This window comes from Motacilla alba, chromosome Z, assembly GCF_015832195.1.
Source record: "Motacilla alba alba isolate MOTALB_02 chromosome Z, Motacilla_alba_V1.0_pri, whole genome shotgun sequence".
NCBI classification, from domain to species: Eukaryota; Metazoa; Chordata; class Aves; order Passeriformes; family Motacillidae; genus Motacilla; species Motacilla alba.
Genome location: NC_052046.1, coordinates 56205148 through 56220049, shown reverse-complemented (window position 1 = coordinate 56220049; position 14902 = coordinate 56205148). Strand labels below are relative to the sequence as shown.

General features: G+C 33.4%; 1 protein-coding gene across 21 annotated transcripts in view; it reads left to right on the top strand.

Annotated features, from left to right (window-relative positions):
• The window catches only part of CCDC171 (coiled-coil domain containing 171), a 206358-nt gene that overhangs the window by 82880 nt on the left and 108576 nt on the right, over positions 1 to 14902 (top strand). For all 21 annotated transcript variants that reach the window (XR_005255448.1, XR_005255450.1, XR_005255449.1 and 18 more), the window contains 2 exons: positions 72 to 251; positions 1979 to 2164. Coding sequence is in view for 17 of the 21 variants with exons in the window: in XM_038125193.1 (XP_037981121.1) it covers positions 72 to 251; positions 1979 to 2164 (366 nt within the window). In the remaining 4 variants the exon portion in view is untranslated. The remainder of the gene's footprint in view (positions 1 to 71; positions 252 to 1978; positions 2165 to 14902) is intronic.

Below are 14902 nucleotides of genomic sequence, written 5' to 3'. Positions count from 1 at the left end.
TATTACATGTGACTCTTATTGATAAAATAGTTCATGTTAAAGCACATAAATTTGTTTCTGATTATTAACAGAAAAACATAGAATCCTTGCAGAAGCAAATATTTGAATTTACACAAAGACTTCATACAGCAGAAGTGGAACGCCTCTCACTGCGCCTACAACTTGCAGAATTCAAATCAAATTTCAGCGAGATAAAAAAAGAAGCAGACAAAGCACAGAGGCTGCAAGAGCAATTAAATATGCTTAAGCAAGTAAGTATATTTGATTTAGAGGTGACTTCTTATGAGACATGTTTTTGTGTGTACTTTTGAAAAATAAGTATAAAACCATTGTAATATTAAAAGAAATTTCCAGAAGATTTGCATTGTAAGTGCCACTAATCTAGAAGTCAGATGTGCTTAGAAAGGCTTCCTTCCCCTGAGAGTATCTTTTTGATTTGTAGAATGAGGTGCTCTTGTAAATTATATGTTTGGTCTTCAGCAACCAGGTTTTCTGTATGTTGAAAATGTTGATGTGATTTATATACCCCAAAAGCATTTGTAGATCTCATTTCAGCAGATTAAAGTCAGCTGCCATGAGGGTATTGAATAAGTATGTTCATGAGAACTTCAAGAAATATAAACTCTTTGTGGATATTGCTAAATATTATGATAGACATTTTACTCTATCTTTGATGCTGGGTTATGCCCTGAGCTAGTCAATGCACATTTAAGTGTGGCTGTTCCTCTGAAGGACTTAGTTTATGGAAGGGGAAAAAAAGGCCCTCTTCTACATTTGTGCTATCATATATGCACCAAATTCATCTGGCTCCTAGCTGTTACTGATCAATTTACTTAAACACTATGCATTCGCTAGCCTGTGAATAGCATTGTCCAAGAGGAGCAAGAAGAGACAGCAAAAAGGTTCCTTAACTGCTTGGAACCACGGTATTGTGACTAATGGACATGGTAATTGAGGGGTGATACCATTTGGTGGGTTCTCAGTTTCTCAGTTAGACTCCTGTCATATGTACAGAATTGTGCCTTCAGCCCTTGGAGGGGAAGAAACTTATCTTGCTTTAGCATCCTGGAGATTCACTAAGCACCTTTCCTACTGTACTTGTTTCCTGTAGGTTGCATTCAGAATTGAACATATGTTTAAACTGTTTGAGGTAGTGAATGGTTAGGAATTCTTATACATGCTCAACAGGTACACTGTACAACTAAAACAGCTGTGGCCCAGAAAAAGCTGTGTTTTCTGTAGCTGTGACCTGATACTGGAGCGTAGTTGGTAGACTAGTCAATGTGTCCCAATCAAGGTACTTCCAAGCAGAGAGTATTTAACAGATAGTGTCAAATCCATTCTTTTTCCTGTTCCTAGCTGGTAAAATATTGTGGTTTTAGTGTCAAATCCATTCTTTTTCCTGTTCCTAGCTGGTAAAATATTGTGATTTTTTACTCAAACAGACAAAATTATATCTGCTTATCTTCAGTTTTGCTCATACTGGGTTTTATTGCTTACAGTTCTGGAAAAATTGGAAGAAATTACCACAGTTTAGATTGCCATTCAAGTGTTGACAATGATTTTACTTGAAGAACTATTTTGTCTTTCTGGAATACTGTTTGAAAGAGAGAAAAAGTTCAGGAAGGTATTTACAAGGATTAACAAGACATGCACTAAAATGTGGGACATTGACCTGCATATTTCCTTCTAAATATTGGTTGCTAGCAATCTAGGGTGTTAATTCGAATAGAATAGCAAATGCATACTGTTTACAGTAGCCTGAATGCTGTTTTGAAAAAATACAATGAAAATAAAGTTGTCTGGCCATTTCATTACTTGGTGGTCTGTCTTTGAGTTAAAAAACCTAAATAAATAATAACCTTTAGCATGCTTTTGGTTTAGAATTTAATATGCTCCCAGGTGGAACTTGGGAAGTTATGTATATAAACAGGTAAGTATAGTTACATAATCAAACACAATTTATTTCTCTTATCAGAAATTAATCACCCATGAGAGGTTTGAAAGTGTATGTGAAGAATTAAATAATGCATTACATCGGGAGCATCAGGCACAATTGCTCTTGAATGAACAAGCACAACAGCTACAGGAGTTAAATAATAAACTAGAATTGCAATCCAGTGAAGAAGCAGATAGAACCCAAGTCTTAAGTGAATCTGTAAAGGTAAGATGATTATTGCTCTTAATTAGGCACCTGAAATTTATTTTTTGGTGAATAAGCCAAATGTCATAGTTCTTGTGCAAATAAATTGTAGATGGCCACATACTACATAGCCCATTGAAATTTTAGAGTACTCAGAAACACTTTCAAGATTCTTCAATGTATAACATCACTTTTCTGCTCTTGAAACTGGGTGTTGTACACTAATATATGTGAAGTGTCTGAAATTTACAGGGGTCAGAAGTGACAGATCTAGCTATCACAACGTGTTTGCAATTTATAGAAAAAATAAATGAGAAATACAGGGATACTTTGATTTTTGATAGATGTCACAATAATATTTTAAAGCTGGAATGTCTGTTTCCTGAATATAATCTTAGGATGGAGAACATTTGTCAGTTTGGAATATGCAAGGTGACAATAGAGAGATATCCTTTTTTCATCAGAATTTAGAATTTTCTGATATAAATAAATGAGGGTAATGTGAGTAATGAGGGAAAAGATGATGTAATCAGAATCTCTGATGACAAACAAAGACAGAGTACTAGAGGTTTGAAACCAGGTGGATATGTAACATGGGAAGAGAGAAAACTTAGTGATGGCAAGCCAGTAATGGGTGGTGACCTGAGCTCAGTAGCTTTTATTTATTTTCAATTTAAAGCAAGCTTTGCTGCTTGTGTCTGCTCTTCAGCCCTACTACTGTCTTCCCATCTCCCAGTATTTTTCTGTGAATTGACAACTGAGTAAAGTGACTGCTTCACCAGTATTTTGAGAAATACAAGCACTTGTAATTCTGAGAGACGAAGCATCAAGCAGGAGGAGAACCAAAATAATTCCAGCTGCAAAAGTAGTAGAAATGTCATAAATATTGAAAATATTGCAATGAAAGTAGATGTCAAGGAGGATGAGTTGCAGCAAAGTAGAGATTTCAAATGATGTATAGTGGAGGATGCTGAAGGAAGTTGTTAAATTTATTAAGGAGTGTTTTCACTAGTGTTATTATTTACTAAAAATACCTTACCTCACTAAGGGTAAAAGACAGTGACATTTCCAATTTACCTGTTGGTTTTTGTGGTTTTTTTTATTTCTCCCTCACAATTTCCTAGTCTTGGGTGTTTCACTTAAATGGAAGAATAAATTAGTTAGTGTTTTCAGTCAGTTTGCTTGTTAATACTATTGTTATTTTCTTTCTGATATAACTGCAGTGTATATATAAGATGTTAGTCTTGTGTTTGATTTCTTTGAGAAATGCTTGATTTGAGATTTTTAAATGGCTGTTAGGAATAAGGGAAGGTCTAAAAGACAAAGCCTATCTGAAATCTTCATTTCAGATGTCTACTTTTTGTACATTAATACATGTATTTTCACGATGTTTTACTTTGTCTAAAACACACCTTTTAATTTGTTCAGAGAGTGTGAAGAGAAAGGTTAATTGTAGGCAAACAAAATACAGGAAGAACTTTAAACAAATATGTTACATAGATTATTGGATACTGAATTACATTTCACAGCTTCTGGTTTTTATGAATTGAAGGCTACATACAATTATTTTTGAGACAGTAATGATCCTAAAATGCATCCTAATTCTGCAGTTCTTTAACAGTTGTTTGGTACTGGAACAACTTCATTTAGTATAAAATGCTTGGTTATTGCTGAAATCTTTCAAGATACAATGCCATGTAGTAATATAGGTGATAGAATAAAGGCAAAGAACATTGACAAAATAAACCTTCGGGCTAAAGTTTACTACTGACAGGTACACTGGTTTGGTTTATTACTTTGTAAGTCTCAGTCCTTCCCATTGAGGAGTTTTAAACCAAATTTAAATTGTAGGCTTGTTGCTGTGTACTGTCCCTCACCTTAGAAGATTAAATTATATCTCTTAATTTCTTCATAATATTTACTACAAAAGGTAGCACAAAATTGCATTTTTGTTGTAACAGCATGTATCTGTGACTATATCAAAAAAGGAGACAAGAAAATTGTGGTAACATGTCAAAACATGTTAATGATCTTGTGGTCCTTGATTTTTTTTTAGTCATGCAGTTACAATTTTTTTAGTCATGCAGTTACCTTCACTTTTTATCATTGTTTCTACAATTCAAAACCTGTGTTGTATAAGTAGTTTCAAAATTCAAGTGGCAGTCTAATATAATACTTTGATACTCTAAGGAGTAGAAGTGGTTCTTAAATTGTGAGCCCTATATATTTTTTTTTTTAAATTTAAGAAAAAGTCTCTTTTCTTTCCCACAGTTAACCACCATCCAACCTTGTTCATGCCTTTATTCACAACAAGAAGAAATGGTCTCTGCCCTGGCATCTTAATTGACAGACCCTTTTCTTTAGCTTAATTGCGTTTTGTGACTTAAAATGTTTGGGGTTTTTGTGGGGCTTTTTGTAGCTCTCATTTTGCAGTACAGTGAAACAATCTCATCTTTGCAATAATCAACCTTGCCCTTGTAAAACAGGGTTCTTAAAATGGTACAGGGTTTCAAGTGCTTAAATAATACAGAAAAAAAAGAAGAGCATTTTTACTGTTGCACTGTAAAAATCCAAATAGAAAAAAATATGCCTCCATCTTCATTTAGGATACAAAATAATATTACTTGTATAGACTTAAGTGTATGTAAAAATTTGGTGAGTGTGGTGGCATACAAGTAAGGTCAGGTAGTGTAGACATGGAGTGAAAAAAATAGACATGCTTTGAATTCTTTAATAATTTTTAAACAGGTAAGAAGAAGAAAATAAAAATATTAGATACTTTCACTTTTGATGGCTTATTTTTAAACTTATTCACAGTTCGACAGCAATCAGTAAGGAGATATTTTGGTATTCACGTACTTTCATAAAGTAGGCTTATTAAAGGAGTAATACTTAATTTCTTAGCTTTATCAGTTCAGATTTTAATCCTGTATATTTTTATCTTCTTAGTGGCATATACCATAGAGACATCCAAAGTAGCCAATTACGTTCAAGGTCAGCAGGAACTAAGCAACTCTTTAACATCACTTCTTTTTATTAGATGAGGTGAATAATTTGCTCTGGTTCCTTATTCTTTGAAGAGAAACTCTTACACAAACGCTAAACAGGTATCAATAACAGACATAATTTTTAATTCCTGATACCAGCTGGTCTTAATCAAGTAAAATATTTATGCTTCCTATTGATATGCACAGTCTATATATTTATTTCTTTTTAGGTATGGTAGTGCCTGTATATTTTTAAGGTTCTATTTATGGAACAAGTTCTATAAATTGTTCATTAATAGCTCCAGTGCAATAGATGTTAGATCATATAGCTTGATACTGATATGCCTCAACATAAACTTCAATACTTGTTTTAAAAGAAGGTACTCTAAATTTTGGGTTGTTTAATCTGCTAGGTTTAGTGAAGCTGTGATTAATTTTAATGACAGAATAAAATGATGAGGAGAAAAAATCTCATACAAATGCTTTGATAACACTCACAAAAAGGTGTTTTCTGGTGGGAAGATTTGAAGTGTTTCATTTCAATATCTATGTCATTCAAATCATACATACATATTCTCTGTTCAGTGTATCCTTCACTAAATAGATATATCTGAATTTATTAGATTCAGATGAAGATTGGGATTTCTCTGTTTGTTAGAAGTGGATGTTTCCCTCAGCAGGCTCTCAGTTCTTGGGTGACTTTGAGGTGAAGGTGATACACAATTTTCTGCTTTTAATTGCTTTTCTTCTTCATATATTTATAGCCATATATATTCTCTGAAAGACTATTTCAAATATTTACACAATTTCTTTTACTAATACCACTACACATACTTTGTGAGTGAGTTTTACAGTTATTTATGAAAATGCTGCAGTATTCTATCTTGGAGAAAGGCTAAAAGACTTCACTTACATGAGGAAGACCAAATGATTTTCATGCTCCTCAGAAAGACTACATTAACAGTAAGAACAGAAATAGGATTTGAGATTTTTTTTCCTCTGACATCCTAAACTGAAAAGATTGATAGAATTTGGATGCACTGTGGGATACTTTTGATTCTAAAAACTTGTTTGTCTCTTTGTCAAGAAACTGCATTTCTGTGTATTGCTTGATTAAATGTAAGGCTGTTCCTTAATGAAATCAGTATAGCTGATTACTGCTAGCATCTAACTTAACAGAGAATATATATTTATTTTATATTAGTGAAATTTAGCATTTAAAGAGAGGCAAGCTCCCTCCTGAATAGGTTAGAAACTAAACTTCATAATTCATTAATTAAATGCGGGGGGTTGTTGGGGTTTTTTTTTAGTTTCCATACTGTCTATGTTCTGAACACCTAAATAACTTATAAAGTAGGTAAGAATGGATTAGTATTGTCATCTACTCTGTTCTTAGTTAAAAGCGGTAATGTGTCTTCTTAGTACAATAAATAGGAGGTTAAAGAGATTTGTCAGGTACTTCAATTTGTGTTAACGCTATTCGTAAAATAAGTAGAACTGTTCATTCTGCTCTGTTACATAACTTCCACTACTGCTAACTTCTTAGTCTTCAAAGATTTATGTTAACTAGAAACTTGTCATAGAGTTTGTCCTTTGTGGGGTTTTTTTGGTTTTTTTTTTTGTTTGTTTGTTTGTTTGTTTTTTATAGTTTGCAATGCATTGCATGTGGAATTTAGGTTTATGGGAAGAGATAGTCTTCCTTCTAGCAGCTGCTGTCTTTACATAATAGGAAGACACATAGATGGCCCACAATTGTGGGTTAGATCTGAGAGCTCTTTTTTGCAAAAGGAAGCAGAACACAGCCTAGATAAAGTCTGCACTCTATTATTATTAGTGAGTCTGTGTTTCAGAGCTCTGAACTTCAACTTTACCTTAAATTTCATGATTCTGTGGTTTGTCCAGGGAGTTAGATTCATTGAATCATAGGAAATACTCGGTTGGAAAAGATCATCAACATCCAGCTCCTGGCCCTGCACAGGGCCATCCCTGAGTCACACCATGGGCCTGAGAGCATTGTCCAAATGCTTCTTGAACTCTGTCCGGCTGGTGCTGTGACCACTTCCCTGGGGAGCTCTTCCAGTGCCCAACAACCCTCTGAGTGAAGAACTTGCTCTTAGATAGGTTTTTAAATCTGTCTATTTCCTTTGTTTTGTACCTAGAACATTGATCAGTATTAGCATTAGTCTGGAGGGACTGAAGTCAGTACATGGCTTTTAGATTTGTTTTTGTGCTGTAGTAATCAATGAAGCAGCCAAGCAACTATCAACCAAGTTGTTGAAGGTCTGCATTAACTCAGTTCTGAGTCAAGCTTTCTGGAAAATGTGTAAGTAATGACCAGAATGGGAGGAGAAATAAAGCTAAAGTTTGTGATTTTGAATTTATTGTATGTTTGCATTAACATGAAGGTCAATGAAACACTGCAAAATATTGTAGTGTAAGTCACACAACCATAATTTAATTGGAAGCTTTTATTTTGAAAGGATATTATCATTACTGTCGTGTTTCTGTTTAATTTCTCTGTATTTCCTCTTCTGTCCAGTTTTACAAGTTGAATGTCAGTAATAGTTAATTTTTGAGCAATATTAAGGTTTTACATTGGATTTGAACATGTATTTACACCAGGTGAACACTTCTTTTTTCCTAAATTATGCCACTATACAATATTTTATTGGTTGGTATTAAGAATATTATTAATGTATAATATTTACTACCTTTATATAGCAAGAAAATGATAAAATTTTACCCAATGCTACTTTACATTGGAAGAAGAATGAAAGTAATTGGAAATTTATTACATTTATGTTCAATCTAATCAGATGTAAACATTATTTATCTGATAAATAAGAAAAAGCATCCCTAAGTAAGAAAACCTCTTATTTTATTTTTAACTTGCTGAAGAGTTTAAGATAACTCTGAGAAAATGCTCTCATCATTAAATCAATTTGTATGTAACTTAGACACTGAGATAGAACACTGGAATAAGTCATGATTATGTAATGTCACTTTAGGTAATCTTTGAAAGCTAATTACAACCACAAGTTAAATTCCAGGTAAGAATAGGTTTACCCTTCTCCAGAAAATTATGGAAAAAGTTTGCTCAGGCTAGTCTGATTCAGTAGCCCCATTCAACAGTCCCTTTATGAGTCATGCATTCACATGAGACCTTGGGATTTTTGGTCCAATGTATGACTGACTGGCATGGAGTGAAATCCAGATGTTTGGATTAATAGCTTTGGTGTTAATAGTGTAGTAACGTTACCTATTTCAGAGAACACTTTTGATCCTGAGTCTGTTTGCTGCACTATAGTATTAAAAAAAAGATAAATCTGACATTCTGAGAAAAGATAACTTAAAGTAATTGCATGAACCAGCACATTTTTAGTCTTTTAAAAGTAGCTTCCAGTATTTTCTGGGTATTCCATTTGTAGGAACTATTTGCCTCCCCCTTGGGGAAAGGAGAGAATAAATGGAGAAATATCAGGATCTAAAAGCTTAATGGTTTTATTTCTGCATTGTAATTATACTAATAAATACCTCTGTCCATGACCCTGGAATTTATAGTGCAGTGAGAAAGATTTATTGACAACTAATTTGGAAGAAAAATGGGATTATTGTGTAATTGCAGCATGTGGTTATTAAGCGTATGTACCTACATACCACTTATTCCTGTTATTTCAAGACCTTCAACTATCTTTCAGTTTTCACTCAAAAAATACTGAAAGGCTTCTTGGTAAATCCAGTGCCTGGGAGATCTTTGTTACATTATTGGATCAACTACAAAGTAACTGTGTTACCTTGAGATGTGCAGAGAGGATCAATAGATCTTTAAAACAGCATGAGATTTTTTAAAGAAGGTGTTCTATACCCTATTTTTCCTGGTTGTATAGATATCAATGTGTAGGACTTTCTACTATACATGTTCTGTATCTTCTTGATATAGAGGCCCTTTATAGGTAGATTTGCTTTTTGCTGCTGTTTATCTAGGATATCTCCAGGGCCTGATCATTTTTCACCTCAGTCATGTTTTCCCATGTTCTCCCTTTTTCTTTGTGTGCAACTAATTCTGCAAATATCTTTATATCTTCTTGTTAAACCAGAAGTAAAATCTTTCAAATAGCTATTGAAATATAATTAAACTGTTGGAATATAATTAAGTATGTATCTAACAGGCATAAGACTAAAACAAGAGATGCATTCCTTTGCACCTGTATTCCCTTGGCTGCATGCTATGACAGCAGCTGGGTCTATCCTTCATATAATTTGATCTTCTAATTTAATTTGATACTCCATTAGGTATTCAGTGATTTTCAAGGGGAAAATCAAAATTTATACCAATTTCAGTTTCCAAAATCTGTACCTATGCTGTCCTCTAGTAGAGCATGAAAGCTCTTCAAAATTGTAGCAGGGCAACAAACTCAAAACAGAAATTATATTTTATGCTGCTTAATTTTTGTGTGGTCTTTCACAATATGTATTTGTGAAAAATCCAGTGAGGTTCTTGTTGCTAGATCATTTTATGTCTCGGTTAAAAAGACTTTAAAATGTTTCCAATTCTTTATAGTTAAAGTAAAACCATCTTAAATGTTGTTGTATTTTGGGGGCTTTGTTTGTTAGTATTTTGTTTTGCTTTGTTTGTCTGTAGATTTTTCCATAAGAAATTGAGTGATTTTAGAATTATGACAGTAAGATTCTCAATTCTAAGTAACAGTTCCCATATTTCTTTTATAAATACTACTTCATTGTTTACAGGAAAATTTCTCAGGTGTGAGAAGAAAGAAATAAGTGTTCTTAGAAAAAGTTAATAATAATTTACTAAAATAATTGCTTGTGTGGTATCACATAGTGATAGACATATTTGTTACTGTCATTTACATAGGTGAGTGAAGTAGGTAACTTTCCAAGTTTTGTACTATCATGGTACTATTTTATCTTATAGTTAAGAAATATACCTAAAGAGAAAAATTTAAATAATAATTCAGTTTTCACTGAATTCACTGTCACTGTTTACCTTCCCTATTTCAGGATCTGTATTTGCCATGCTCAGGGAAACTTACACCTTGTTTATTAAGCTTTGTGTTCTCTTTTGGCACTTGGTATGACTCAAAGCATATCCAGAAGGAAGTGAGACATCTAATCAATATGTCTTTATAGCACTTTGATCTCCTTACTGAATATTGGGATGTAATATATCTTTGATGCTTTTTCAATAGAATGATTTAAGAGTTGCCTTTTATGTAAGTTAAATTTTGTTTTACTCTCTCTGTTTTTTTCTGCTAAGGTGACTACTCTCCAGTTTTTAATGAGTGGAAGGATAGGGGTGACCTCATTGAAGAACAGACCTTTCAATATAAAATTACATATTTATCAATTCTTTCTTATTTTATTGATGGTTAAAAAGTAAAAGGGATGTGTGTTTTCTCGCTGCAGGTACATCATGCAAGATGTGGCTGGCCCGATGTTTCAAATAAAACATTAATGCACTTAATAAACTTGAGGGTCTGTGGAAACACACATACCTTGCATGTATGATTTGGTCAGAACTCATCGGAAGGGGAATGCAATATTTGAATGTAAACCATATAAAGTGATAAATCTTGTGAAGCTCATATTAATGTTAGTGCCATGCTAAAAAAAGAGATTTGTCTAATTAATTAATTAAAGAAAATCAAAACTCGTTATGAAGCAATTGACATTCTGGGCATTGCCCCTAACTCTTCAATGTGATGGCTCACATTAATGTACTCGTGTCTGGTGGAATTGTGCAGCAGCCTCTTCCAAGAAAGGGCTTCAGCATAACCTGCAGCAGTAAAAAAACTTAGCTGGGGCCACCAGTATATTGAGGTTATGGACCGTATGTTTTTGCACTCAGAACTGAACCTTAAATTCCATTTAGATATTTCCTTGAAACTGTTCTGAAGACTCCTCGTATTCCCATTTTTTTAATCAGTGTCTGAAGAGAAGACAGAGACAGAGTACCATAATATTTGTTTCTCAAATTTAGTTCTGAAGCAGAATGCTGTGTCATTTAGCCTGACTCAGATGACTTTTTATCTGTGTCATGATGCCCCCTAACTTCAGATTTTAGTACTCTTAAATAAACAGTGGGAATTAAATTGTGGTTATTTACTTTGTAAATAAATTGTTGTCACTGTTAATGTTTTATTGCTGTTATTTCTTCTTCTTCCTGAGTTGTTTTAACTGACTGTTACCATTCAGAAATATTCTAAGCAAATTTCTGGTATGAAGCAAATGGAAGAGTATTTCTCAAAAATTTAAAATAGTCTCTTCCACAGCTTAGAAATGTCACTGGTAATGCAAGATCATTGAAACCAATAGGACATGATCAGAGACAGATGGTTTGAGGCTGTGACTGATGAGAAAGGCTACAAAGGAAATGCAGGAAATTGGTGCAACGTGTTGTGTCTTCATAGATACTCAACTATACATTTCTATGTATGTACATGCAATAGATTATCACTTTTAAAATGAAGATGAAATCTAAGTGCTGGTTGTGTTTCTGTCTTGCATAGTGTGTGCTAATGTGCACAAGAAGATAATGTGTAGCAAAATTAACGGTATTGCAGAGAGCAGTGCTACAGAGCAGCATCAGAGTTTGCTTGTAATATTAGTGCCTCATTTACAGGAACGTGGCAGTTATGAAAAATCATCTTTTTCAGTGTAATCCAGGTGTAAACCATTTTTTTGAAACCTTGGAACTGTACGAACTATAAGGCTGAGAGTCTACCAGGGTAAAAACTGTACAGTGAAAAACCCCATTATTCCTTTTTGGTGGCACTTAAGTATCTGATTTAAAGGCATGATACTGCCAAAGCACAGAAAATCTGCTACATATGCAGGGCTGAGTCTTTTCTAGTCTGTGACTGCAAAGGGCTAAATGTTGTGGTGGAAGAGAAATTTACATTTCTAAGGAGAAAAAAGAAACATCAATCCTGAGGTGGTGTGTCAGAAATTGAATAAGGAGTGAATGATCATGTACTCATGCCACCATGCATGTGATTCCAAAAATTTATTCTCACTTAACTTCAAGGATTATTCTTAAAACTCATAGTGATAAAGCCTGAGTTTTTATAAAATTGTATTTGTTCTATTAAGTGGTATAATCCTTCTCTGCAGCTTTCCAGTAATACTAATTCACTTAGCTTAGAAGATGATTAAAATTTCTAAATTACAGTATGCATAGATTTTATCATGTACTTTATCATTTTCCAAAACACAGTTTAAAAGTAGGTCTCAATTATTCTCTGTTGAGATCAGTGTATGTCTGAAAGGCCTGGAGCATCTTCTTATTCCAAAGGGTCTCCGTCAACAGTCCATGAGGATCTAGGCTATGTTTGGGAAGTTTATGTTTTGTAATTATTTCACTTTAAAAGTTTTGTTTAGTTTTGCTTTGAAGATGAATGAGCATACGATGTGTCCTCTGAAATACATAATTTTGTATGGAATTATTCAGAAAAAGCTACTCTGTTTAAATTACTAAACTCTTTTAATTCACAATAACTTTAAGACATACACAACTCAATGACTTCACAAAGCATTTTCAATCATACTTTACTAAACATCTTGAGCTAATGCAGTTGAAAAATAGATTGCTTTCTTGTTGATCAGAATAGATTTTCTATTGAGAAATGTTTGCACTATAGCAAAGAGTTATTAAACATAGCTGAAAGTCTTTGAGGCACTGTAATCCCGCCTGAATGACTGCAGGTGAGATGTCTGAGGTACCTAAACTTGCCTGGATGTCTAAGGGCTATTTTTCTGTCAATAAATGACCTGTTGTATACACGTATGTAGGTGATGAATGTAATTTGCTTTCATGACATGAGTGCCTCAAATTTCAAGTGAATTTTTTAAGAAAAATCTCTTGCAAAATGTAAATGTGTGCATTTTCCCTTTCCTATCTATTGAATGACTCTCAAATAAAATTCCATTTAAATGTTTCTTAATACTCGGGTTCTAGATCATACAGTAGCCATGTATCACAACTGTTTTTAGAGCTACATGTACTGTCATTTAACTCATAATCATCTTTAGATGTTTGCTTTAAATTTTTGGTACTGATTTGGATAAACCATAGTTGGTACTCCAATATTATGAGGGTTTTTCATATAAAACAATCACAAGCAATTGTATCGACATGTGTTAGAAACGTGAAAATATGCCTGAAAGCATAATTCACCAGTATTTTGTTGGTTATTTATTAAAATGATTGAGCTGGTTGGTATTTGTTTTGCTTAGTAGACCAACTCATGCTCTGTGACCTCATTACACAAGGCTCTAACAAAGACAAGAAGAGCATTTTGCACCTTGGTCGATACACTAAGATCTGTAAACTATTTTTAACTGCTTCCATGCTATATCATATACTTCATGGATAATTCATAATGTATGTTCTTTCTCTCAGTACTAGTATATGGAAAGATTATTGTTGCCAGGATGAAGGTCCAGTAGCAAAGAGGTTGGAAAAAAATCACTGTTTATTTTCTGCAATGCAGATACAGCTCATTCAAGTGTCCTTTTGAGCACTCATATTTTTTTTCTTAGTGCAATTTAAAGGGCGTAGGAAAGCATTTGTTTTTGAAGGGATGTCATGGGTGGTCAGCCTCAGTTCTGTTTACAAGAGCAGACCAGCTACATGGAGTCCATTTCAAACTCTTTTAAGACACCACTGTAGACATTGTGAACACACAATGAATCCAGATATAGAATCTTGATAGTTTCTGTTTGAGAAGTGTAAATCCATCTTATTTCTTGACATAGGTCTTAATGTACTTCTTAGATATGTTTGATTTTTTTAAAGTATTGATGAGAAGTCTCAGTTACAAATTTTTTTTGTCACAGAACTTTTTTCTCTAAGATTTTTAATCTCTAGGATTTAATCCTAGAGATTAAAAATCACTCTTTCGATATAAGAAGCATAATTTCTATTTCTTCTTGATAAATAAAGATTCTTTTAAAAAAATATCCCATGGAATTTCAGCTGTATAGTTTGAACTGATTTATCTGGTTTGCATTGCATGGTGCATACTAAAAATATGGTAAACATTAAATATTAATGTAGCTTGTTGTACCTGTTGGATTTGAACCATTTGAAACTGCTCTAGGTTACATGTAGACTTCTGGGGGACACTCAAAGATCATTATATTTGCCAACAACGATAATGGAAAGTGTATTTAAACTGGTGAAGGAATGGATGCTGGCTAAACTTTCTATACTTCTTTTCATTGTGAAATTTTATTAGTTGTGGGTGTAGGACCGCTTTCAGAACATATTTTTTAAAAGTAATATTTTACATCTAAATCGAGAATATACATATAAAACTTCATCTGAAAGAAAAAATCTTCAATTTCACAAATTAGTTCATTATACACATTCTGCAGTGTATTTGCATATTTTGTACTGCTGTGTTGTGTCTGTAATTTAAATCTAATTTACTAAGCAGTTTGATCTAGCTTTAGTTGATCTCGGAAAATACAGTCTTAGTATAAATGTGTCACACATGCTTTGCATGAATTTAAACTGTATGACTGTCATTGTTCATCTGAAGAGATTGTCCATCTGTTATCTTTTGAATAGAATCCTTTTTATGTGTAAAGAATGACAATATTAAACTTTGATTTCTTTTTGTAATGGGCTTTGAATAAAAAGTTTCCTGACTGCAAAACTTAATCTTGTTAAAGGAAGCTTGTGGAAGGACCAAACCAACAGACAGCCAATGAAATTTTTCTTCAGTGCTATCAGTTGCTTGCTGTT